The sequence below is a fragment of the Oncorhynchus masou genome, chromosome 23 (assembly GCF_036934945.1).
Source record: "Oncorhynchus masou masou isolate Uvic2021 chromosome 23, UVic_Omas_1.1, whole genome shotgun sequence".
In the NCBI taxonomy this organism is placed as follows: domain Eukaryota; kingdom Metazoa; phylum Chordata; class Actinopteri; order Salmoniformes; family Salmonidae; genus Oncorhynchus; species Oncorhynchus masou.
This window is the reverse complement of record NC_088234.1, coordinates 44,326,999-44,349,828: the sequence shown is the minus strand read 5'-3', so window position 1 is coordinate 44,349,828 and position 22,830 is coordinate 44,326,999. Positions and strand designations below refer to the sequence as shown.

The 22,830-nt window shown below is 42.9% G+C and overlaps 2 protein-coding genes across 3 annotated transcripts in view; one reads left to right on the top strand and one right to left on the bottom strand.

The window, feature by feature from the left end:
• Nucleotides 1–10,775, top strand: part of plekhh2 (pleckstrin homology domain containing, family H (with MyTH4 domain) member 2) — a 68,697-nt gene extending 57,922 nt beyond the window's left edge. For both annotated transcript variants that reach the window (XM_064932198.1, XM_064932197.1), the window contains exons 18-30: nt 36–144; nt 1,466–1,578; nt 1,757–1,936; nt 2,520–2,617; nt 2,750–2,927; nt 3,465–3,620; nt 4,178–4,275; nt 4,394–4,535; nt 4,874–5,019; nt 5,353–5,482; nt 7,030–7,116; nt 7,236–7,385; nt 7,649–10,775. In XM_064932198.1, the coding sequence (XP_064788270.1) occupies nt 36–144; nt 1,466–1,578; nt 1,757–1,936; nt 2,520–2,617; nt 2,750–2,927; nt 3,465–3,620; nt 4,178–4,275; nt 4,394–4,535; nt 4,874–5,019; nt 5,353–5,482; nt 7,030–7,116; nt 7,236–7,385; nt 7,649–7,834 (1,773 nt within the window). In that variant the 3' untranslated portion in view covers nt 7,835–10,775. The remainder of the gene's footprint in view (nt 1–35; nt 145–1,465; nt 1,579–1,756; nt 1,937–2,519; nt 2,618–2,749; nt 2,928–3,464; nt 3,621–4,177; nt 4,276–4,393; nt 4,536–4,873; nt 5,020–5,352; nt 5,483–7,029; nt 7,117–7,235; nt 7,386–7,648) is intronic.
• Nucleotides 10,776–16,928: 6,153 nt separating this feature from the next.
• Nucleotides 16,929–21,340, bottom strand: LOC135510886 (tumor-associated calcium signal transducer 2-like). Its single transcript, XM_064932196.1, has 7 exons — nt 21,047–21,340; nt 20,460–20,561; nt 18,518–18,776; nt 18,203–18,268; nt 17,951–18,113; nt 17,560–17,799; nt 16,929–17,389 (listed from the first exon to the last, which is right to left on the bottom strand). Exons 1-7 carry the CDS (start codon nt 21,102–21,104, stop codon nt 17,366–17,368), a joined length of 912 nt encoding a protein of 303 aa, XP_064788268.1. The 5' UTR covers nt 21,105–21,340; the 3' UTR covers nt 16,929–17,365.
• Nucleotides 21,341–22,830: the final 1,490 nt, after the last annotated feature.

Here is a 22,830-nt window from a genome sequence, read left to right as displayed (position 1 = left end):
TGTGAAAGTTCTGTCCTGTCTTCTGGTTTCTTTAGGATGCTTGGCTGTATCACCTGTCTGTGGCAGCGGGCACCACTTTGGGCAAGGTGGGCACAGAGTTTGAGCAGTTGGTGGGCAAACTGCTCAATGTGGAGGGAGAACCAAGTGAGTGTCATACTGCTCTTCCTGACTTTTGTCTGATTCAGTATCTCAACAGTTAGTCACTTTCAACAGCTGAAGAGCCTGTAAGTCGGGCGTGCAAGACTTCTCCTCAGTATGTCAACAGTTAGTCACTTTCAACAGCTGAAGAGCCTGTAAGTCGGGCGTGCAAGACTTCTCCTCAGTATGTCAACAGTTAGTCACTTTCAACAGCTGAAGAGCCTGTAAGTCGGGCATGCAAGACTTCTCCTCAGTATGTCGACAGTTAGTCACTTTCAACAGCTGAAGAGCCTGTAAGTCGGGCGTGCAAGACTTCTCCTCAGTATGTCAACAGTTAGTCACTTTCAACAGCTGAAGAGCCTGTAAGTCGGGCGTGCAAGACTTCTCCTCAAGACAGTTTCACTTTCAGCTCAGTATGTCAACAGTTAGTCACTTTCAACAGCTGAAGAGCCTGTAAGTCGGGCGTGCAAGACTTCTCCTCAGTATGTCGACAGTTAGTCACTTTCAACAGCTGAAGAGCCTGTAAGTCGGGCGTGCAAGACTTCTCCTCAGTATGTCGACAGTTAGTCACTTTCAACAGCTGAAGAGCCTGTAAGTCGGGCATGCAAGACTTCTCCTCAGTATGTCAACAGTTAGTTCAACAGCTGAAGAGCCTGTAAGTCGGGCATGCAAGACTTCTCCTCAGTATGTCCTAACTTGCTCACTTTTGCCTCTTGCAAGACTTCTCCTCAGTATGTCGACAGTCACTTTCAACAGCTGAAGAGCTCGGGCATGCAAGACTTCACCCTCAGTATGTCAACAGTTGTGTTTCAGCTGAAAGCCTGTAAGGGTCTGGTCTCAGTATGTCAACAGTTAGTCACTTTCAACAGCTGAAGAGCCTGTAAGTCCTGCAAGACCTCCTCAGGCAGTTAGTCCTGCAGAGCCTGAGGCCATCAAGACTTCTTCAGTTTACAGTTAGTCACTTTACAGCTGAACAGCCTGTAAGTCACGTGCACACAGTAACACTCACTTTCACAGCTGAAGACCAACAGAGATGTATGTCAACGCAGCTGAAAGAGAGTTGACAGTTAGTCACTTTCAACAGCTGAAGCATTGCAAGACTTCTCCTCAGTATTGACAAGTAAAGCTGAATATTCAAAGACTTCTCCTCAGTATCGACAGTTAGTCACTTTCAACAGCTGAAGAGCCTGTTTTTCCCAGTAGACAGTTAGTCACTTTCAACAGCTGAAGAGCCTGTAAGTCGGGCATGCAAGACTTCTCCTCAGTATGTCAACAGTTTGGACTGCGCTTTCCTAACTTGCTATTTGCCTCTTGCTCTTTCGTTCAGACTCTCAGAGCTGGAGACACCCCATGCTGTGTTTCAGTAAAGAGGGTCTGGTCTCTGCCCTCACCACCCTGCCCTCTCAGGCCCTGCAGACTGAGGCCATCAAGTTGTTTAAGGTAGGATACGCACACACACCAAAGAGAGTTGGTTAGCATTGCAGTCGTTTGACAATAAATGATATTCAAAGAGCTATGTCCGTTTTTTCCAAGGACTCTCTCCTCCTTTCTCTTTCTTTCTATCTCTCTCTCTCTCTCTCTCTCTCTCTTTCTGTCCCCCTCTCTCCCACTCCTCCAGACATGCCAGCTCTTCATCAACGTGGCCATCGATGCTCCAGCTATTGACTACCACGTGTCCCTGGCCCAGAGTGCTTTGCAGGTGTGCCTGACCCACCCAGAGCTACAGAACGAGTTATTCTGTCAGCTCATCAAACAGACAACCAAGAGACAGCCCCAAGGGCAGCCCTGGCCCTTACAGGTACACATACACACTCTTACACCATCCGGGGGCAGCAGGAGTACATGAAAAACTACATACAGTCCACACCTGACAAACACAATGGCCTGTGGCGGCCATGAATAGATTGTTGCGAATGCGTTAAACTGTAGCATGCAGAGTATGTTTTTGAATATGAACTAGTGAACTGCAATGGATTTAAACAGAGTTTGCCCTTATCCACTGAGTGTACAAAACATTAAGAACACCGGCTCTTTCCGTGACATAGACTGACCAGGTGAACGTTTTCATCCCTTATTGATGACACTTGTTAAATCCACTTCAATCAGTGTAGATGAAGGGGAGGAGAAGGGTTAATGAAGGATTTTTAGGCCTTGAGACAGTTGAGACATGGATTGTGTATGTGTGCCATTCAGAGAGTGAATAGGCAAGATGAAAGATTTAAGTGCCTTTGAACTGCGTATGGTAGTAGGTGCCAGGCGTACCGGTTTGTGTCAAGAACTACAATGCGGCTGGGTTTACAATGCAATATTAGGAAGGTGTCCCGGATGTTTAGTATACGGAGTTAACAAATCGGAGTGTATGTGTGTATGGTCTTCTACAGGGCTGGCAGTTCCTGGCTCTGTGTGTGGGTCTCTTTCTGCCCCAGCACCCCTTCCTTTGGCTGCTGCAGGTACACCTTAAGAGGCATGGAGACTCAAGGTGAGCACCCACACACGCCCACACACGCACGCATGCAAATTGTCCCTAGTCTGACTTCCTAGTCGCTCATTTGCTCACCCAACCCTGTGTTTACCTGCGATTTGACTGTACTTTCCCCTGTGTCTCTCTCAGAACAGAGGTGGGTAAATACGCCATCTACTGTCAGAGGTCGGTAGAGCGGACACAGCAGAAGGGTGAGCGCCAGGCCAGGGCGTCCCGTATGGAGATCCTGTCTATCCTTCTCAGGAACCCATACCACCACTCACTGCCCTTCAGTGTCCCTGTCCACTTCCTCAACAATACATACCAGGTACAACAGATACGCTCTCTACCAGTTGGTGTACACAGGGAGAGAGGCACGGGTGTGCATGCTAGGGTTGCCGAGCTAACCGGTAATTTACCAAAGTTAACGGAATCTTCTGTAATTTTGGTAATTAACAGGTCATATATGGGAGTCTATGGTGGCTTTGGTCATTTATAGTTAAATCACTTTTTAAACTCTGCAACACTTTCAACTATTTACTTTTTTTTCACAACAGCCACCAGTTTGGTATCAAAACATTTACAACAAGGAAATTTTACATGGTAAAATGTATCAAATATATTTCGTGCTGAAACCCTCATATTAAACACCAGTGGTATTCACAAAATAATCTTATTTGATTATTTTATATATTCTACATGTGATAAGGCCCACACAGTGAGATAATTACAGACACCTGTGATCATCTGAAGTACCCAAAAGGCAACTAGATGTAATCTGATAAAAAAAAAAGTTTCAAGTAATATGCAACCCTAGTGCACACACACTCACACACACATTTACAGTGTATTGTACCCCATACAGGTAGTGGGCTTTGATGCCTCTACCACAGTGGAGGAATTTCAGTGCAGGCTGAACCAAGACACAGGCATGAGGAAGACTGGTCAATCAGGCTTCAGCCTCTACACGGACGACCCTACTGGACGAGAGCTGGAGCACTGTCTACAGGGGGGCATCAAGGTCAGACTGAATAGCTGGCCGCGTTCACAGAACCAACACACAAATAAAATGAAGGAGTTTTCTCCACTTAAAAATGTGGGACAATATCTGCTGTGTTTATTAGAAAAGCACTTAAAGGGCAATTCCGATACTTTTCAACCTCATATTCATTGTCTTCAGCACCATACCAGTGTCTACATATGTAAAAAAAAAAAAAAAAAAAAAAGGCGTGTTTCTATGATTGGTGGTTAAAAAGATCAGATTAAAGGTCCTATAAAATGCTTCTCTATGGTTTTCTCCAGAATTTCTAGACGGAGGGAGGGTATTTTCTTGCTCCCCCACGTCAACGCGAATCTCATTGTGTTTGAAAATCAGAGTTTTGACAATGTTTCAACTTTTGATAATGTCATCGGACAGAACTTCTTACCCGGATATTTGTTTGTACAAAATGTAAAAGTGTGCCGTTTTCACATATGTAGACACTGTTATTGTGGAATTGCCTTTTCAGGGTTCTTTATTAATTTTTTTTTTTCAACAAAGCCTTCATCACAAAAGTTGCGTGTCTTCCTCTCCCGCAGATCTGTGACATCATCTCCAAATGGGAGCAGGCCTCCAAGGAGCAGCACACGGGCAAATCTGAGAACACCAGGACTGTCAGGCTCACCTACAAGAACAGGTAGATTTGACACTTTACATTCACATACTGTTTGTATGTAGAGATCTCATTCGCCACCAGTCAACCTTTTGTAACACTCTACCTGTGTCTGGGTGTGTGTCTGGGTGTGTGTTTGCAGGCTCTACTTCTCTCCTCAGGTGAGAGGTGAGTCCGAGAGAGAGAGGCTGCTCCTGGTCTATCAGGCCAACGAGGCCATCGCAGCGGGACACTTCCCTGTCAACAAGGAGCTGGCTCTGGAGATGTCTGCCCTGCTTGCCCAGGTCTGTGACGTCCATATGCCTACTGTATATCATCACATAAGTTATACACATCGTTGGTGTATTTTCTCTCTCCTCACTGTCTGCCCATTGTAAATGACGTATCATCTATTCTGCCTGTATTGAATGCCATTGCAGTACCCCTAGCCTGGGTGTGAGCAGTTTGCCAACTTGTCATTGTCTCACCTTGTTTTGAAAGTCAACAGTGTATTCAGAGTTGTAGAATATAGACAGGTTTAATGGGAACCATTTAAAGTATCAGTCGTGGACATGAGACGGTATCGCACTGTAAAGCCTAGTGTCCCCTTTTTTAATTTTAATTTCATTGTTTTTGGTCTCAGGTGGAGTTTGGAGATTTTGAGCGTCCGTTCTCCACCCCAGCCAGCCCCAACTCATCCCAGACCAAGTCCAACCAGACCCTGAAACAGGTACTGGAGAGGTTCTACCCAAAACACTACCGCAGGACATCCACTGAGGAACAACTCAGGTAAACTGCTAGAATGTGTTACATTATACAGACCTGGGTTCAAAAAGGTTTGTCTGGACTTGATTGATGCAAAGGAACCAATAGAATAGTTTCAAAAGTGCAAAGCCCGACCATATGACACTCAGGGCACGCTAAAGCAAATGCTAAAAGTATTTGAAAGATTTCAAATAGTATTTGGACCCAGGTATGATATTATTTCCTTCTTTACCCAAGTTTCACACCTCTCGATGGGTAATTATTACTTTCTCTTGGTCTGATTCAAATACTTTGTTATTTATTCATCCCCCTCACACACACTCTGTCATTGATAAACTACCCTCTCCCACCCCCCAGGCAACTGCGCCAGCGTCTGTCCACCCGATGGGCGTCACTCAGGGGTCGAAGTTCATCCGAGTGTGTACGCATCTACCTGACTGTGGCTAGGAAGTGGCCCTTCTTCGGGGCCAAGCTGTTTGAAGCAGAGGTGTGTGTGTGTGTTTATGTACTGGACAAAGACTAATGATTTTATTTAAAAATACTTCCACATACACATTTACCTATTTGTTGACATTTCAGACGACCTCATCATTGGCCACACAGAGCATTGGGTTTTTTCTATGATCTGCACCACACGAAGAGACAATGTGGTGGTGCACACATTAATATTGGCTATTTTAGAAACAAAAAAAACACCACAGAAATGGCTGTGTGTTGTGTCTGTGTGTGTGTGTGTCTGTGTGTGTGTTGTGTCTGTGTGTGTGTTGTGTCTGTGTGTGTGTGTGTGTGTGTGCTGGCACAAAATGAAACCCATACATCAACCAGCTGGACAATATACCGCAGGTACACACTTAGCCTTACATAGTACAAGTTAGCCTTTATAAAAAGCCATGATTTTAGTCAGCAGTGTGTTTTATCGTCCAATATCAAATCAAACTTTATTTGTCACGTGCTCCAAATACAACAGGTGTCGACCTTACCGTGAAATGCTTACTTACAAGCCCTTAACCAACAGTGCAGTTCAAGAAAGAGTTAATAACATGTTTACCAAATGAGCTGAAGTAAAAAATAAAATAAAAAGTAACACATTAAAAGGCTCCTTAACAGCTTCTACCTCCAAGCCATAAGGCTGCTGAACAATTAATCAAATGGCCACCAGACTATTTACATTGACACCCCCCCATCTGTTTTATACACTGCTGCTACTCCCTGTTTATTATCTATACATATAATCACTTCACCCCTACCTACATGTACAAATGACCTTGACTAACCTGTATCCCCGCACATTGACTCGGTACCGATACCAAATAAACAAAAAATAATAAAAAGTAACACAATAACGGAACAATAACGAGGTTATGTATTGCCTTGCGGTAGCAGAGAGAACAGTCTATGACTTGGGTGACTGGAGTCTTTGACAATTTTTGGGGCCTTCATCTGTCACCGTATATAGAGGTCCTGAATGGCAGGAAGCTTGGCCCCAGTGATGTACTGGGCCGTACGCACTACCCTCTGTAGCGCCTTATAGTCAGATGCCGAGCAGTTGCCATACCAGGCGGTGATGCAACCGGTCAGAAGGCCCTCGATGGTGCAGCTGTAGAACTTTTTGAGGGTCTCGGGACCCATAGCAAATCTTTTCAGTCTCCTGAGGGGGAAAAGGTTTTGTTGTGCCCTCTTCACGACTGTCTTGGTGTGTTTGGACCATGTTAGTTTGTTGGTGATGTGGACACCAAGGAACTTGAAGCTCTCAACCTGCTCCACTACAGCCCTGTCGATGTTAACTGGGGCCTGTTCGGCCCGCCTTTTCCTGTAGTCCACAATCATCTCCTTTGTCTTGATCACATTGAGGGAGAGGTTGTTGTCCTGGCACCACAAGGCCAGGTCTCTGACCTCCCCCCTATCGGCTGTCTCATTATTGTCGGTAATCAGGCATATATATGTGTTCCTTGCATTGAATGAAGATGTTAACCACCTATCACTCTTTCTCTGTGCTCTCCCCTGATTTGTCTCTCTGACCCTGTGATCGTTCAGTCCATCACGCCCTCTCCTGAGCAGGGTGCCCACCTGTGGCTGGCAGTGCATGAGGATGGCATCAGCGTGCTGGAGCACAACTCCATTGTAAGCATTTCTACTAACATCTTTTCATCTTTTGGTTTATGCATGCATTTCCTGTGGTTCCCCACTAGTCTCTCCGCTCACTACGTCCATCACTCTCCATGTTCCCCTTTACTGTGTAGAAACTGCTGGTGTCCCACCCTTATAAGAACCTGATGACGTTTGGAGGCTGCAGGCAGGACTTTATGCTGGTGGTAAGCCAGAGCATTGGCAGTAATGCTACCAAAGACAAGCCCACAGAGAAACACCTGTTCACTATGGCCACCTCCAAGGTTAGTGTGTGAGGCACACAAGAACACACTCTCCCTATCCCCCTCTCTCTCTCTTCTTTCTCTCCCTCGCTCTCTCTCACTCCCTTGTGCACTCTCACTCTCCTACTCTCTCTCTGTCTCTCTCTGTCTCTCTCTCTCTCTCTCTCTCTCTCAACAGCCATTTCCGATTTCAAAGGCTCAGGTGAACTATGTAGATTTGCATAGGTGACTAAGTAGATTTGCACTTATGTAAAGAGGTGAAAAGGTTCTGTTTTGTTTTGCAGAACAGGGAGATGACCCTTCTCATCTCCAGTTACATCAATAGTGCCCATCAACAGAAAGCCGCCGCCCACCACCTCTCTGCCCCTGCCTTGCTGGTGGCTCAGCCTGTCAATCTCAAGAGCAAAGAGCTAAGGAGTAAATCACCACCAGCAGCGGGCAGACCTAGCAAGGCACCTACTCTCCTGTGATCGCCCTTCTACGAGCTGCAAGAACAGCTATGTACATTTATATCAGGCCAGGGGATCAGCGGAGTACGTGGAATCAGGGTTGTGTTCAGTAGGTACGAAATGGAGTGAAACAGGAGGGGGGTGGGGGTACAATCTTAACCTGTCCAATAAGAAACAACCATTTACTTTTCTCATTGCAAAACGTTTTGACACGTTGTGGCATAATGACGCCACCCAGTCTCGTCTCTCATCACGTGACAGAGGACTGATGAACTCCAGTGCAGAGACTTATGGCATGGTACAGTGGGTACATGGTACAATGGTCCATAGTGAGCTTTTTCTCATCCCTGTGCACTTTAATTCATCCGCTGTAGATCCTTCTGTTCGCTCACCAAAGAGCAAAAGGTCAGTGTTATTTATTGACAGACAGCCTTAAACTCTAAAGCCTTCTCTAGTTTAAGCTTTTCAGTATTTTCTATTGCTTGTTTTATATTTTTTGTAACTTTGTACACAGTTTACTTCCTGCCTTTAAACTTTTGTACCTCTATTATTATAATAATAATTTTGGGGGTGCTTATATTTGTCCTGTTACACACTAATGTGTATTCCAAATGTTTTTTGTTTGTTGCATATCCCAACTACTCATTAGACACCCACAAGGAGTGGGGTCACGGCCAGGGTCGCCGTTGTATAGCGCCTCTAGATATTTTTCTTCTGTTTTTACTGCGACCTATAATGCCAGTTTCCAACAGAGGACCTTTTTGTTGTTGTTCATATTTCTGTGTGTGAAATAAGGTAAAGGAAACCAACACGAAACAGCCTATGATATAGTGCCATGTAGAACAGGATTACTGAAAGGATATAGGATGACGTTGGGGTTGCTGTTTTAGCCAACTGGCCCACTATGGTTGGAGTGGAGAGATGAATAAGCTTCCTTCGTGCAAAGTTGGTTGCATGGACAGTACAGAGATTGAGGAAAGGAAGGGGTGTAAGTGGCTAGTTTGTGGAGACGTTGGAAAGAATGCAATGGAAGTGATTGATGCACATGATTGGTTAAGTGGAAGTGACACAGTACAGTATTGAGAAAGACCACTTTATGAGTAGTTGGTATGTTAAAAGTCCAATGCGGACATTTTTTGTTTATCTCAATACCCATTTCTGGGTAACAATTAAGTGCCTTACTGTGATTGTTTTCAATTAAAATGGTCAAAAGGGAACAACAGCAGCTTCTTAGGAAAATGATATTTCTCCAGCAAGAATGTTGCTAGGACTGTCTGAGAGTGGCCTGAGTGAGGGGCCTAATGGGAGGGAAGTGTAACCTTCAAACCAGCTTTTATTGACAGAGATGAGGGCAAACTCTCTTTGTTATTGGTCTATTAACTTATCTCGCCTGGTCCAAAATTCCATCCAGTCAAACAAGCTGAAATGTCAGGCACCCTTTTTAAACAGCCCTTACACTAAAAGGGCATTTTCACAATTTCACAGTATTATTCACACCTTTATAGTGTGGAAATATATATCAAACACAGGAAAATCATGTTTTAGACTGCACTGCCCCTTTAAAAGATGGTCGAGCCCTATGAAGTGGTGAGGAAATACTGCATCAACTTCAAAACTGCCTTGCTAGTTATACAATCATGTAACTAAGAAATTTGCTGGAAAGTAACTTCAAAATGATTTATTGTTTTGTTGAATAGTCATGACTGGTTTAAGATATCTGTCTTAAGATGGCGGTGACAAAGGATATCATTGCTGCATTCCAGTGAATTTCTTAACTAAATGATTGTATCACTAGCAAAGGGATTCTGAAGTTGCATTATTTATGGACTCCTGAGTGGCACAGCGGTCTAAGGCACTGCATCTCAGTGCTAGAGGCGTCACTACAGACACCCTGGTTTGAATCCAGGCTGTATCACAACCGGCCGTGATTTGGAGTCCCATAGAGTGGCGTACAATTGGCCCAGCGTCGTTCAGGTTCGGCCGGTGTGGGCCGTCATTGTAAATAAGAATTTGTTCTTAACTGACTTGACCTGGTTAAAATAAAATGTATTTATTATGAAGTTTGGCAATGAGGATGAAAACTAGCATAGTTTAGCCAGGGAAAACCAGCTCGGGCCAGTTGCACATGTGCGCCAATGCACACTAGGCTAATTCAGGAGACTGCGAAAATGTTGATTAAACAATTCAGCGACTGAAACCATTTTTTAAATATTTTTTTTTACATTGAACCTTTATTTAACTACACTCAAATGAATAAATCGGATGATTTATATTTAAGGAGAGCGAATCGATATTACAATCCTTAAATCAGCTACAACAGTCAAACAAAGCCTTAAAACAATGTTAGAGTGAACCCTGAACACAAAAAATGAATGGTGATGTCTCAACCAGACACCACTCGATCACCTCTTGGTTACTGTGGCCTGTTGGGGAAACTGAAATGGTCCAAAACTCAACCTAGATTACTGGTAGGTGACCAGTGACCACCATGTTGTTTTCACTTGTCCTTTCAGTACATCCAGGATGAAGAATGAAGAAACTACTTACCAGTATTCAGTATGTGTGTTGTGGGCCTGGGGTAGGAAGGTAAAGGAGTGCAATTTTTGTATTACAGTGGAAGGAGTTTGGGAGGGTGTGACAGTTGACAAATGGAATTTAAAGCAAAGCACGACCCATTTGTTCCATTTTGCATCACGTTACTATAAAGATGAACTGGAAAGCATATTTCTAGATCAGTATGATCATTCATTAGAATCTGAACCCATTTTGAGCTGTATGTTACTTGTTTCTCGTGCGTGTTTTGCTGTTCATGCTGCCTGTCATTCCCAAAATACAAGCTTATACTGTATGACTTAGGTATTTATTTTGATATGCCATACATTTTTATAAATATATGTAGAATGCATCTTTTAAAATGGTCATTATTGTACAAATATTTAAATAAACGCCATTGGCAAACGGACACCCTTGGAGTTGTGCTTCAGACAGGCATTTGGAATCCCCACAGAGATGGTCCAGGGTTAACCGACTGCTTGCAGCCATTTAAAACAGTGTAATTATCCTATTAAAACAGACTTATTAAAAAAAATAAAAAAAATAAACGGTTCCAAAATATATCTCCCAGTAGTATTGACTGTTGTTCTCTCTTTGGCTGATGCTGTGGAGCTTTCAATAGGGCCTGTCGGGGAACTGACACACCCTCATTCCAGGAACAGTGGGCGGAAGGGGAATATCTGACACCCAAACCTGTCTAAACTAGTTAGAGAGGCACTTTGTGTTGCTTAGGAGAGGAGGAAAACAGTAGAAGGAAGAAGAGTTTGAATGGGAAACAGGGAAAACAATTTGTCATGACTATTGAAAATAGCAATTATTAATTTAAGGCTATTTTTGTATATTTGTGTAGTATTTTAGTTTTTGTAAGAGAAACTCCAGTGAGAAAGGAAATCCTTTGTCAATAAGTAATGTACCAAATGCATGAAGATAACACTTTGACAGGCCAGGTGTCCACTTCATTGGTTAATCGATGTTGACACCTGGAAACATCCAAAAATGCTAATTATTTGTAGCCATACTGCTAGTAAAGGAAGAATCTCCAGAACCAAACACCAAACCCAACAGTGTGAGTAAGCTGAGACAGGTTTTCAATAGTTAGCTTCTGGTGTTCATAATGTGGAAATGATCTCTTGCCCTGCACCTTTCAAATGCAACAATCATATCCCTTGTCAATTTGGCTAATAATCTCTCTCAGATGTAGATATACTATTCAAATCAGATGTTATTTGTCACATGCGATGAATACAACAGGTGTAGTAGACCTTACAGTGAAATGCTTACTTACTTAACCCACAATGCAGTTTTAAGAAAAGTACAAAAATATAAATAAATTAACAAATAATTCAAGAGCAGCAGTAAAATAATAACGAGGCTATTTACAGGGGGTGCTGGTACAGAGTCAAGGTGCGAGGGGACTGGTTAGTTGCGGTAATTGAGGTAATATATACATGTAGGTAGAGTTATTAAAGTGACTATGCATAGATAATAACAGAGAGTAACAGCAGCGTAAAGGGGGGGTGGGGCAGGCAATGCAAATAGTCTGGGTAGCCATTTGATTAGATGTTCAGGAGTCTTATGGCTTGGGGTTAGAAGCTGTTTAGAAGACTCATGGACCTAGACTTGGCATTCCGGTACTGCTTGCCATGCGGTTGCAGAGAGAACAGTGTATGACATGGGTGGCTGGAGTCTTTGACAACTTTTAGGGCCTTCCTCTGACACCACCTGGTATAGATGTCCTGCAAGGCAAAACACTTGCCCCCAGTGATGTGCTGCAACCCGTCAGGATGGTGCAACTGTAGAACCTTTTGAGGATCTGAGGACCCATGCCAAATATTTTCAGTCTCCTGAGGGGGAATAGGTTTTGTCGTGCTCTCTTCGCAACTGTCTTGGTGTGCTTGGACCATATTAGTTTTAGTGATGTGGAAGCCAAGGAACTTGAAGCTCTCAACCTGCTCCACTACAACCCCTTCGATGAGAATGGGTGCGCTCGGTCCTCCTTTTCCTGTAGTCCACAATCATTTCCTTTGTCTTGATCACATTGAGGGAGAGGTTGTTGTCCTTGCACCACACGGTCAGGTCTCTGACCTCCTCCCTATAGGCTGTCTCGTCGTTGTCGGTGATCAGGCCTACCACTGTTGTGTCATCGGCAAACTTAATGATGGTATTGGGAGTCATGCCTGGCTGTGCAGGAAGTACAGGAGGGGACTGAGCACGCACCCCTGAGGGGCCCCCGTGTTGAGGATCAGCGTGGCGGATGTGTTGTTATCTACCCTTACCACCTGGGGGCGGCCCATCAGGAAGTCCAGGATGCAGAGGGAGGTGTTTAGTCCCAGGGGCTGCGGTCCAAACACTTAAAAGACACAACCTCATCCACTTACCCTCGTCTTATTCCCTTGGGGGAATCCCCGTCGCCATCTTGGACGGCGGTCCAAATGATTAGCCATGATTAGCCCTCGTTTTTAGTCGGCTTTGCTCGTGTAGAATTATATTCGCTCCGGGGCCTGAAACTCCCCACTCCCCATCGTGACGATCGTACATCCGCTAAGAAAAGTCTGCGAAAACGTAAAAACATCAATGGAGAAGTCAACATACAAGTGTAAGTAAAAATGAATGCAAGTAAGTTCGAAATTGTGCTACTAATGCACATGATGGCACAAACACATCTCGTAAAAATAAAATATGTTTTTGTTAGTCATCTTTTGGAAATTGTAGAAATAAAAAAATAATCCTTCAGAAGTTCCAGCTCGGCAGGCTGACCTTAGATAATTAATTTGCTAGCAATCATACAGTAGGGATATCTTAATAATTATATTTAATATAAATAGACATGCACTCATAATTGACTGTAGCGCATATAAAGCACCCACAAGCTACCGATGGCTGAAAACACAACGCGAGATGAACGAGTGACGAATATCCAGCCAAGGGTGGTCCATTTAAATATCATTCCTTCCTCCCTCGCCCTGCAAGTGTATACTCGTCATGATACCACATCAGAAGTGTCCACTTAATTTGTGGGCTGAGGGGATAGGGTGTCGTTTAAGTGTTTGCACCGCAGACAGGGTCCTGAGTTTTTAGGGCACTATGGTGCATAGAGAGACTGGTTACCTACAATTCTACTGATGTGCTATGACCTTAAGGTGTTTGACTTGACATTCTGACACCAACAGCTCTGATAAGAGAGCAGTAAATACAGTTTACCATCCTGAGATGGCATGCCTCACACAAACTCAGTCCACCTCTTGGTTAGTAATAGCATAGAGAATTATGTGGACCTAAACTTAACAAACAGGGCTGATGTGATGCCAAACAGTTTCAGAGCCGAGGTTGACTAACCACATCCATTTTATCCAGAGCAATAAGGGTTAAATGCCTTGCTCAAGATCAGACAGATTTTTTTTTTACCTATTCAGCTTGGGGATTCGAACCAGCAACCTTTCGGTTACTAGCCCAATGCGCTTAACCGCTAAGCTACCAAGTGCCCCATGAAACAGGTGGTGTCATATCTACACATAGGCCCTTCTCAATCGACTGGCATGAAAATACATTCTCAATGTTAAGCAATTTATATTAATATTAACACAAGCTCAGAGATAATAGATCTTTCCTAAACAATTCACACATTCAAGCGTTCATGGTCATAGCTCATCTGTATGTATTGAATATACCTGCATACTTTCAAAAGCCCCCACATTTAGTATCAATGATCCCATGATAGTAAGGTCTATAGAGACCAGACACTCAGTGGCATTTCTAACAGAGTATAAACAGATACTGAACGTGTGACTCACATGGAGCTGAGACCAGAGGTGACCACGCCCTATTGAGTCTTTTCACCTGGGGAGAATAACAAAACTGTCTCTGAATGTCAACAGTGAAATAAAACCACAGTTGACTTTTCTACTGGATTGACTGACATACTCGGGACTTGTGGGCAGTGGGGTCAGAAAGAGAAATACGGGCACGACAGAGAAACTATAGAGAAGATGGAAGCCATTTCCACATAACATGGATTAACAGTCCTATTTGGCAACATATCCAAATACACACCCAGGCAATTAGTTTGTAGTGTTCAAACATGTCTGAAGTACACAATGTGTGTAAACATGCTCAGTGGTTCCCGTTTCTTCACTGCCTGAGCTCAGCTGGGATCAAGTCAGAGATGTGTAAATGGGCATGGCTGAGGTTCAGTAAAGTGCCATGACCAATACTATCCATACGTACATATACTTAATATAAATGCCAACATGCAACAATTTCTATGATTTTAGTGAGTTACAGTTCATATAAGGAAATCAGTCAAATTAAATAAATAAATTAAGCCTTTTTATGGATTTCACATGACTGGGAATACAGATATGCATCTGTTGGTCACAGATACCTTAAAAGAAAAGGACCTCAGGATCTCGTTCAGTGCATTCAAATTGCCATCGATAAAATGCAATTGTGTTTGAAGCTTGTCTGCCCATACCTTAACTCCACCATGGCCAACTCTGTTCAAAATGTTGACATCAGCAAACCGCTCACACCCATGAAGCTATACACAAGGTCTGTGGCTGTGAGGCCGGTTGGACGTACTGCCAAATTCTCTAAAATGGTGGCTTACGGAAGAGAAATGAACATTCAATTCTCTGGCAACAGCCCTGGTGGATATTCCTGTAGTCAGAATACCAATTGCATGCTCCTTCAACTTGAGACATTGTTGTGTTGTGACAAAATGGTATATTTGCTACATGAGGTTTATTTGATCAAATATAAGTTTTGTAATATTTAGCTTGTGTACTGATACAGGACACTAGACATCCTGGCAACTTTGAAAAGATTGTTGAGATGGCTATGCATATTCACGCGGCTAGTAGCTCTCCACTGAATACAGGCAGCTAACACCCCTCAAATATTCCAACAAGATGTATCCACCAATCCAAAGAGGAATAGGCAGGCGCTTGACAGCCCGCCATTCTGCTCTGACAACAAATCCCTATTGCTTGGGTGGCGACAGACAGCATTAAATACAGTTGAAGTCAGAAGTTTACACACTTCGGTTGGAGTCATTAAAACTCGTTTTCAACCACTCAAATTTCTTGTTAAATTAAAGTTTTGGAAAGTTGGGTAGGACATCTTTGTGCATAAGTTATTTTTCCAACAATTGTTGAGTATTTCACTATCACAGTTCGTGGGTTAGAAGTTTACATACACTAAGTTGACTGTGCCTTAAACTGCTTGGAAAATTCCAGAAAATTGTCATGGCTTTAGAAGCTTCTGATAGGCTAATTAACATAATTTGAGTCAATTGGAGGTGTACCTGTTGATGTTTTTCAAGGCCTACCTTCAAACCCAGTTCCTCTTTGCGTGACATGGGGGAAATAAAAAAATTAATAAAATAGAAATCAGCCTAGTCCAAAAAAAAATAAAGTAGACCTCCACAAGGCTGGCTCATCCTCGGGAGCAATTTCCAAACGCCTGAAGGTACCACGTTAATCTGTGCAAACAATAGTATGCAAGTATAAACACCATGGGACCACGCAACCGTCATACCGCTCAGGAAGGAGACACGTTCTTTCTCCTAGAGTGGAAAGTACTTGTGTGAAGAGGTCAAATCAATCTCAGAACAGCAAAGGACCTTGTGAAGAGGGAGGAAACTGGTACAAAAGTATCTATAGTGACATAACCTGAAAGACCGCTCAGCAAGAAGCCACTGCTCCAAAACCGCCATAAATTTGATTACGGTTTGCAACTGCACATGGGGACAAAGATTGTACTTTGGCGATATGTTCTCGTCTGATGAAAAAAAATAAAAATGGTTTGGCTATCGTTACGTTTGGGGGAAACTTGCAAGCCGAAGAACACCATCCCAACCGTGAAGCATGGCGGTGGTAGCATCATGTTGTGAGGGTACTTTGCTGCAGGAGGGACTGGTGCACTTAGATGGCGTCAGGAAGTTAAAGCTTGGTCGCAAATGGACAATGACCCCAAGCATAATTCCAAAGTTGTGGGAAAATGGCTTAAGGACAAAAGTCAAGGTATTGGAGTGGCACTCAAAGCCCTGACCTCATGCCCATAGAAAATGTGGACAGAACTGAAATGCATGTGAGAATGAAGACCTACAAATTTGACTCATGTACACCAGCTCTGTCAGGAGGAATGGGCCAAAATGCCCCCAACTTATTGTGGAAGGCTACCTGAAACGTTTGACCCAAGTTAAATGTAGAGGCAACGCTACCAAATACCATTTGAGTGCATGTAAACTGACCCACTGGGAATGTGACGAAAGAAATAAAAACTGAAATAAATCACTCCTATTATTCTGACATTTCACATTCTTAAAATAAAGTGGTGATCCTAATGGACCTAAGATGGAATTGTTACTAGGATTAAATGTCAGGAATTGTGAATAACTTAGCGAAATGCATTTAAACTAAGGTGTCTAAACACCACACACCTCTAATCTGACTCAGTAATTTTCCTTTGAGACACCTTACAAAAAGTAGTACCTGGCTCAAATGCTGAATCTCTTGGCTTAGAAGAAAAGCAATTGACAAATATTTAAAAAAACCAAATAGGATAATTTTAAAATCCATACTTTATTTAAAAAAAAAACCAAACACAAAGTTCATATGAAACCGTACAACCTGCCGGTTCTGTTCTACCTGATGCTAAAATTGCACCTACCTGGTGCCCCAGGTCTAAATAAGTCCCTGACTAGTGTGGAACATTTTATTATTGAAGTGGAACTGGCGTCGATGTCCAGAATCAAGTTTGCGGGATCTACAGCATTCAAACATCTTCATTTAAATCAAAAGGTTGTTTAAATCAACAGCTCATAAATAAAAATGCTGGGTAGTAGTAATAGTGCTAAATAGATTTGACCAATCATTTACAAAACGGCACCCCTCAAGTAACAGTATTAAACAGCACAATTACAAACAGAATGTTATATAAAAGGCACTATACAAGGTGTTAATATTTCAGCGTAGAACCAGCTCTGTGGTTAATATTTGTCTACATGGCCTCCATCTCTCTGGGCTGAAAGACAAGCAACAAAACATCAGGCGGCAATTGTTTTTCCAACAGGTTAGTACAGTTTTGATGATCGTAAACTAGTAATGATAGAGGGTTGCATTAATAAAACCATGACCACTTTACACATTTCAAGCGCTTAAAAAAAAAAAAACGAGACCTATTGGACCACTCACCTCTGCTTTGCTGTACCCCCGCTCTCGCCTCCTCGCGAGGTAGAGGACCAGCAGTCCGGCGACCACAGCCAGGATGACCACCACGATGACGGCGATGACTCCCCCGGTCAGCCTCTTCATGGTGAAGGTGGGGCCCTCCTCATCTACATAGTACACCAAGATATCCTCCATCTCCAGCTTCTGACCGTCCACACTGGGTTCAAACTTAGCCTGGTCCTTGAACAGTGGCAGCACCTTAACCTGGGAATAACATGGAATATTCTCAGGTTAATCTGGGTTTTGACAAAGTTTATTTTAACTGGGAAGTCCCATTGAGGTCAGAAGGCATCTTTCCAACCTTGATCTTTGTTACTTTAGTGAAATCCCAAAGCAAAGCAAAGTCATGGCTTACGTCTTTCTCCATGTAGTAAGCCATACGAGACAGGTCGGCCTTGCGGTCTCCCTTCTCCTTCTTGACATCGACAACGATCAGGCGAGCCTCAGAGTCGTACTCCACCTCCTTCACTAAGGTCTTGTCAAAGCTGTAACGGTTCTGGATGGCAGTTGCTATGGCACTGCATTAGGACAAAAGTTCAGTTATTCCACGCAGCAACAATTTACAAGTGCTGTAATATTAATTCTAGAAAAATAGACAACTACTTACGCCTGCAACTTAGAAGCATCCACAGCGTTGTTCACTGGCTTGTGCTTGAGCTCCAGGCGAACCCAACTAGGAGAAAGGGACAGGGGGTAGATCAGATTTAAATACTTGGTACAATGGCCTAGTCATCAGAATTGAGATGAAGCCTATCACTCTTTGGCATCTCTACCCTTCATATCTCAACTTACTCATCCTGCATGTATGGTTCACATGTGTAGCATAGGCTGTACGGCAAGGTCAAAAACACATCTCGCATGAATGATACTAACCCTTTATTCTAAAATGCATGAGGAATGACAATACACAATAGGCACTTACTAGGTCTCCACCAACTTCTCACACCGAAGGCTCTCGTCTCCCTTGTCGGTTCTGCGCACGCCAGCACTGTTCACACACCAACACTCCTTAGTGTTATTGCACTGCTTGGCCCGGAAGGCACCAGTGGTCTCACAGTCTGGGTCGTAGATGCCATCGTTGTCCACAAAGGCGGTATTGACTGGCTTTCCTCCGGTACGAGTGGACAGGCCTTTCCTAGCACGGTACATCTCTGCCTTCATCAGGAAGCATTTGGGGACCACTGACAGGAGAGGGATAATAAATATTGAAAATAGCACCACCCAGGGACTGACACTTTTCTACCCATGAACACAGACTGTCGTTGCAGGATTCGAAACAGGAAGTATATAAAAATGTCCAATGCAGTCATCGCAATATCAAATAATTAATGGCTAACAAGTGTGTTCAATTAAATGGTCAAAAGAAACAAATAGCTTCTTAGGAAAGAGCGATATCTCTAGCAAATATATAGCTACAACGGTCTGTGAGTGGTGAAAACTGAAAAGTCTTTATTGGCAGAGGTCTTGAAAGAAGGAATCGTTTGAAGACGGCAGGGGGAAAAGGGAGGTGGTTTGTCAAATGGTGGAAAGTGTAAGCTGCACACTGGCGTGAGGTCAGAGGTCATATTAAAGTGAATAAGGGTGAATTAGAGGTGGCGGGTGTGGTGAAGTTCTGAGCCCGAGGCTTGCACTGATAAAGATTAGTGACAGTAGGAGTGACGTTTTGAGAAAGTGGACACCTGCCTTTAAGCTGATCCACATGTGGTTTCAGGGTAGCTGAAAATGAGTTGGTGCTGTGCATTCTGAAGGTAACCTGAAGTGGTCTTGTGATAGTTGCTTGTGTTTCTGCCAGTCAGAGGGAATGGTTACTGCAGTTGACAGCATTGATTACTGGAGCAGCCATAAAATGGCTGGACCAACTGAAGGGGAATATTCCCAGTGTTTGTGATGCTCGTCGTTTGGTGCGATGCAGACTGGGTGGCGTGAGCAGGGAAACGGAAGTCTGTTGGATCTTTTGAGTGTTGATGTTGAGTTATTGCCCGACAAAGTGATGCAAGGATGTTTCAGTTATCCCATACAAGCTTTTGTGCCAAATCCATTACGTTGTTACAGGTGTCAAGGGGGAGGGATCCGGAGAGGATTTGTGAATAAATCTGTGCCAGTCCAGAAGGATACGCTTCAGTAAGATTAGCTTTTTAGCATTCAAAGCAATGGTTATCAACTGTACCACAGGGATGGGACGTAGGTCGTAGAAAATGTAGGTTGTGGTAGCAGCAGCAGATTAGTATTTGGGTGTATGAGATTTGAGGTGAAATCTAAATTTGGCACATGCCGAATACAACAGCTGTAGTAGACCTTAGTGAAATGCTTACAAGCCCTTAACCCCCAAAAATAGATAGACCACTATCGTTTACTGCTGGCTATATACAGGGGGTACCAGTGTCGAAGGTAATACGTACATGTAGGTAGAGTTTGTGACTGCATATGCAAATAGGTCAGAAGAGTTAGTGTGTGTTGGTGTCCCATCCTTCCAGGCCATTGGCCTGAGCTGGACCAGACAGGTTTAAAATAGTGGAATAGGGTAGTGGGTTATTAATGTGTAGGGTCAGATGGCAGGGTAACCCCCTTTTCTCCAAACAAAGTATAAAATAGTAATAACCTAGTAGGTGGTGGTACTGCAACATTTATTGGTTGCCAGCCACAGTGAAACAGCAAAAAGAGGTTTGGAACTCATTGGTCAATTAATAACAAAATGTACTGCCCAGCAGGCCAAAACAGGCTGAATTGTCCGGCCATCTTGTCAAACATCTCTTACAAGGGCATTATCATTTTAACCGAGATAAAAAAAAAAATCATGATTGACTGCACCTTTAAAAAGTTCAAAATATTAGATGAACGTGGCCTGTTATTGATGAGGTACTTACATTTAGAGCAGTTCAGGTTCTGCAGCTCACCAGTTCCCACCATAACGCCACACTGACAAGGGGTGCCATCACATGTAGCCCACTTAAAACTCTCACATGTGCCTGTGGAAGACAAATTAAACCGGTCAAGTCTACATGAGGCTAACCGGTGAAGTAATTGACATGTCTGCTAGAAAATAGCCATTATATGCTAGAACGAAGTGACAAAGGAATCCCCATGGAGGGTGTAATTAAGCCTACCGGTAGAGAACTCAAACCGGTTACACAACAGACCGTGCTTTGCGCACCGAAACTGATGGTTTGAGTTTAACTAAAATTCATACAATTACGTCATTGTAATATTTAAGCAAACGGTGTTATACCGAAAAGCTTGATTAGACCTGGCTGTCTATATGTAGGCAGTTCAGAGCAGAGGGCAATACAATTACCCACGCAATTTATACATTTTAGCCAACAGCCTCCCAACTTTTGAAAGTTGGCTAGAGGTCAGGGCTACCGTAAACATTACTTTATGTATCTGTTAGAAAACAAAATGATTAGAATACATTTACCTTGTTAAAAATGCCTATTTTAAAAAAGCAACTTACATTGAGCTGATGCACCCACTGCGAAAGTCGCAAGAAGAAGTGCAATCCAAATCTTCATTGTTGAATTTGAGAAAAACCGAGAGAAAAAAAAGATGGAGTAAACACCTGAACGACACAAACGTACTCTCTTCCTCACAGCTACGGCTCGTTCAACCAGTTTACACACTCCAATGATTCCTAGTTCACCAAACGCGCAACGGTGTGTCTGCGTAGCACCTGTTTAAACGCCTTCTGCAACAACGTTGTAACGTCTATTGCTATATGATGCTATAGTTAAGAATCGCTTGATTTATAAGAAAGGTTAGTCTCATGACGTCAGCTAATTTACATAATGGGAAAGGGGTGTATGGGGTATTACCTGGCTCACCTTTTTTTTCCGCCTTGACCATATTAGGAATCAATCTCTCCCCCAACCCTTCTCTCTCTATCTCTATCTGTGTGTGTGTGAGAGAGAGAACGTGAGAGAGAGAACGAGAGAGAACAACATGAGTCAAGGGGGAGGGATCTTGAGAGGATTAATGAGAGTAGATCTGTGCCAGTACAGAGGGATATGCCAACAAGTGTTATATGTTTCAGTAATATCGGCATTTTAGCATTCATAGCAATGGTTAGCAATTACCACAGGGATGGAATGTAAGTCGCAAAAAAATAGGTTTTTGTGGCAGAATATATATATAATCAAACTAATAGCAATGAAAAATAAGATGAGGTAATTAGAATATCTAGGCTTTATTGGTAAACTGTTTGAGAAAATAATCAAGATTTGTAAAAAAAAAAGCATACATTTATTTCCCCTACAATGCTCATCCCCTACTGTTCTCTTCTACACATGCCTTGCAAAATACCAGCTGTACAATAAGTTTTCAAACTACAGGATTCATTGTTGATATATATCATTAGATTCAGTATCATTTAAACAACCCAGGTAAAGTTTTCACACAAAACTGAACCAAAGCTTGAAACAACACTGATCAGTTTTGCTGATGCACTGACTCAAGTCTCCACAGTGATGACAAATTTGTCTATGAGTCACATTTCTCAGATGCATCAGTAAATGCAGTGTGGAAAATTATTTACTGATCCACCAGTGAAAAATGTATTTCGATATTAAATAGAAATGTGTTGTACAACTATTGTACAGCATGAATAATCATGATATTTTTCTAAAATACGATAATATCAAAGCTTTTTATTGACCAGACAATAAAAATATATCAAAACACTCTATTCAAGTGATTGTTTCACCTGGGAATGGAACTGATAAACCAGACAGGTAATTTCCCTTTAAATGGCCTTATAAACACAGTAGACTTACTTTATTACTTTATAACCGAGCATATATTATCTACCTGTAGCCTTTATCTCACCACACAGCTGATTAGCAGGTCTACGAGTGAAGCACCTGCAATGAATCCACAAAGCATCTCAGAGTATGAGTGCTGATCTACAATCTGTCCTGATCTTATTCATTATGATCTAAAAGCCAAAACTGATCCTAAATCAGCACTCCTACTCCTACTATTTGGACTCCTGGGGCCGTATTCACAAAGCGTCTCAGATTAGGAGGACTGATCTCAGATCCATTTTGCCTGTAGACCTTAATGAATAAGAAGAGAGACCTGGTAGCCTAGTGGTTATAGCGTTGGGCCAGTAACTGAAAGGTTGCTAGATTGAATCCCTGAGCTGACAATGTAAAAAGCTGTCCTTCTGCCCCTGAACAAGGCAGTTAACCCACTGTTCCTAGGCTGTCATTGTAAATAAGAATTTGTTCTTAACTGACTTGC